This window comes from Penaeus monodon, chromosome 29 (assembly GCF_015228065.2).
Source record: "Penaeus monodon isolate SGIC_2016 chromosome 29, NSTDA_Pmon_1, whole genome shotgun sequence".
In the NCBI taxonomy this organism is placed as follows: Eukaryota; Metazoa; Arthropoda; class Malacostraca; order Decapoda; family Penaeidae; genus Penaeus; species Penaeus monodon.
The window spans coordinates 37292741-37296157 of NC_051414.1; the positions used below are offsets into that span (position 1 = coordinate 37292741).

Sequence of the window (3417 nt, forward strand, 5' to 3'; positions counted from 1 at the left end):
TGGGGAAGGGAGAGGGAGAATGATCCATACTTGTTATTTTTTGTAATCTTATCCTTTACATTAGTATTCCGTGAGGCATTAAATGGACGAAAAAGATATATCGAGCCTCCTTTCACATGGATACTGAGGTTTAAGTTTTTAGATTAGTAGTCACACAGATTTCATAGGACATGTAACATACTCCTAATATCTACATTATTATTTCCTGTTATACTCACCAACACATAATTTCAAATATTAAGACAGAAATATTAGTAAATATTAAATACAGTACAAGGTTATTGACAAAAAGCTTCAATAAGTATACATTCATTTAAAGCTTGGAATCCATAGTTCTAAACCATTTATCTTATTGAGTGGAGGAGCTGATGGATGGAGCATGGAGCATGTTGGGAAATGTGCTTTTATATTATTTTCCTTCTTCTGTGATTATTAGATGCACTTTGCAACTATGCAAGCTGCAAGTAACAAACTCATTTCATATATCTAGTGATATATCCCTGTACGATCAGGCTTATAAGATCAGTATTGTAGATTTATAGCAATACATACATCCTTGTGGAGGGTTTCTGCTGAAGGAGTTCCAAACAAATGAGCGAATGGAAGAAACAAAAATTTCACATCTCAATTGTGCATTTCTGCTCTCTTGGTTGCTTTGTTTATTTTACCAATAATTCTTTATTTTTGTACTTACAAATTTTATTTCCTTTAAATAAATCATCAGACTGGATTTTCGAAATAAAAGAGCTACATATTTGTAATGTCTTTATTGATATGTTGTTACAATACATACTGTAACCTCCTGTTATCACAGAAAAAAACTATATGATTTATATTACTCTTCTTTGGTAAAATCAATGAAAAATAACATGGCACCTCCATGATGTCACTGACTAATGGAATGATAAGTTTAATACAGCTAAATAGTTTATATAACTTTTTATACTCTTGTGTTACTGTTATGATAATTACTTACAATACATCTATTATTATTTTTACAAATTCACAATTACAGGCACAACCATATAATGAAAACAAAAAGTTCACCATCATTCATTTTCTGAAAATTAAGCTGCATAAAACCACCATATTCATCTTGTACAATTGTCTTCATAGTCACACTTTTCTTACACATAAATAACCATGTAATCAATTTATTTCACATTTCTAAAATAAGCAATGGAAGTAGGGAATCTCATTTTTTATACCTATAAAAATAAAATTGTTAAGTGAAATGGTTTGACAGCATCGTTTCACTCAAAGTCAAATATATTCTAAGAGATTAATTACCCATTGTCACCTATTTAACCATGTCACATACATGAGTAAGCTCATACAAATACCATGGTGAAGTATAATCAAATGAAAATATGCCAGTTTACATATATCAACCACAAGGCCTTTTAACATTTCTTCTTGATATGAATGGCAAATGCAGATTCACTTCAATCCTTCTTTAACCATCATTCCACTCTTCCTTGATAACTATCAATAACTTCATCCAAAACTGTTACTTATTAAATTACTTTTCTTAACCAATGCAATGAGGCATGTAAATAAATGTTGTATATTGAAACAAACTAACTAAATGCAAGGCCACTTCATCAATGAGCAATCAAGGACCATGAACACCAATTTCAACTTACTGTGTATATGACATCAAAAATAGCTTGTAAAATTAAATAAAGTTAACAATTCATGCGAGGAAAACAGGTCTCGGCTGACTTTACCTTCCCAGATTAAAAATAATGGCTACAATGTTTGCACTTATGTGGCAAGAATCATACAGGAAGGCAGCCAATTTATTTCTCTATACATGTAATCTTAAAAATGTGCTAATATAGTAAATGGATAACATAATTGTCTGTTTTCAACCAAAATGATTAACAATATGGGAGACATTTCAATTATTCAGAGCAGTCAGGATTTCAAAAGGAACACAGAAGAAAATGAAATCAAGAATAAACCTCAAAATTTGATTCTGTATATCACACACATACTATTATCTTTAACAGATGAAGGCAGATAATTCCACTGAAGTTGCCACAACCTTCATTATCCAATTATGGTCCCTGATATCAAATCATTTAAAGGTATAAATGTCCATAGAGCACTTCAGCGAATGGAAAAAAGATTTAGAAATTTAGTATCAAGTCAAGGAAATCAAAACATTGTTCTGAACCTTTTCTTTTCTTGACACCTACAAACACAGAGTCAGATAGACATACAACCTCATACACACACACATGTATGTCCAAATGTTTACAGTGCTGCAGTTCCAGTGAGTTCACCAATATCTGGAAAAGCTAAATATTGCTAGCCACAGCCAGTGTCTTTTTAAAATATACCAAGAGATGAACCCAGATGTTCAAGGTAATTAGCTACCAAAACCTTGATCTTTGTGCCTGGTCTGGAACCCAAAACTGAGAGTTCTTTATCATCTAAAAGGAGTAATATTTATATATATATATTTTTGCTACTGTGCACCGTGATGACCCATGGTTTATACTGGTATCATCAGACATTTCTTTGCTACATTGTGTAGTGAAAAAAATATTTACAGTTATAAAGATAAATAGAGTAACTTAAAGACCAGTCTTCAGCTGGTGAGGAACGGAGACAGTTCTGGATCGAAGTCCAGCTCTGGGAATAATTGATCTAATACTGCATCCAGAAGGACATAGGATAACTGAAAAAAAAAAAAAAGGATTTAGCATATCAATTGTTCATATTATATTTCACAACATAAGCATCACAGATTACTCACAGATCACTGTCAACAGAAATTCATGAGCAAGTACACCAGCTTCCCACCTGTTTATTGAGTATGGGTTGTTGAAAGAGGGTGACTAGAGTATTGGCTCCTTCAGTGTACAAGTCCTGTGTGAAAAGTCTGTTCTGCACCCACTGCGGCAGTAAAGCAATCACTTCCTGACGTAGCTCCTTCTCCCTCAGCCTACGGTCTTGTTCCGTCCTTTCAATGGGGGGATCAACAAACAAAGCATCTGAAACATAACAAGAACAGACATTATCTCACTATTTTCATATCTAGTTACATTAAAATCCCACATATAGCAAAATCTGCATTGTAAATAATATAAATCATAACAAAAACAAATGTCTGGATTTAAGCAAACTCAAGAATGTCATACCTCTAATAAGGTGAATGAGTTTTACTATCCTAGGGGGCGCCAGTGCAAGAGACAGCTTTCTCCTGAGAAACCAACTGACAGCTGCGTCTAAAGTGTTTCCAGCCAACACACGAACACACATCAGCCATCTTAGGGCGTTAATAGACAGTCCATATACACGCACAGCTGTAATTAGGAAGAGATGTGACTCCAAAAGCAATACATGTGAGACGTACACATGCAGTAGTTTCTGTCACTGATGTTTTATTCATTTATTCATTGTTTT

At 33.4% G+C, this 3417-nt stretch overlaps 1 protein-coding gene across 4 annotated transcripts in view; it reads right to left on the reverse strand.

Annotated features, from left to right (window-relative positions):
* Nucleotides 1–752: 752 nt before the first annotated feature.
* LOC119592223 (sorting nexin-14-like) overlaps nucleotides 753–3417 on the reverse strand; it is a 22812-nt gene continuing 20147 nt past the window's right edge. For all 4 annotated transcript variants that reach the window (XM_037941056.1, XM_037941058.1, XM_037941054.1 and 1 more), the window contains 3 exons: nucleotides 3153–3317; nucleotides 2815–3005; nucleotides 753–2689 (listed from right to left, as the gene is read on the reverse strand). In XM_037941056.1, the coding sequence (XP_037796984.1) occupies nucleotides 2600–2689; nucleotides 2815–3005; nucleotides 3153–3317 (446 nt within the window). In that variant the 3' untranslated portion in view covers nucleotides 753–2599. The remainder of the gene's footprint in view (nucleotides 2690–2814; nucleotides 3006–3152; nucleotides 3318–3417) is intronic.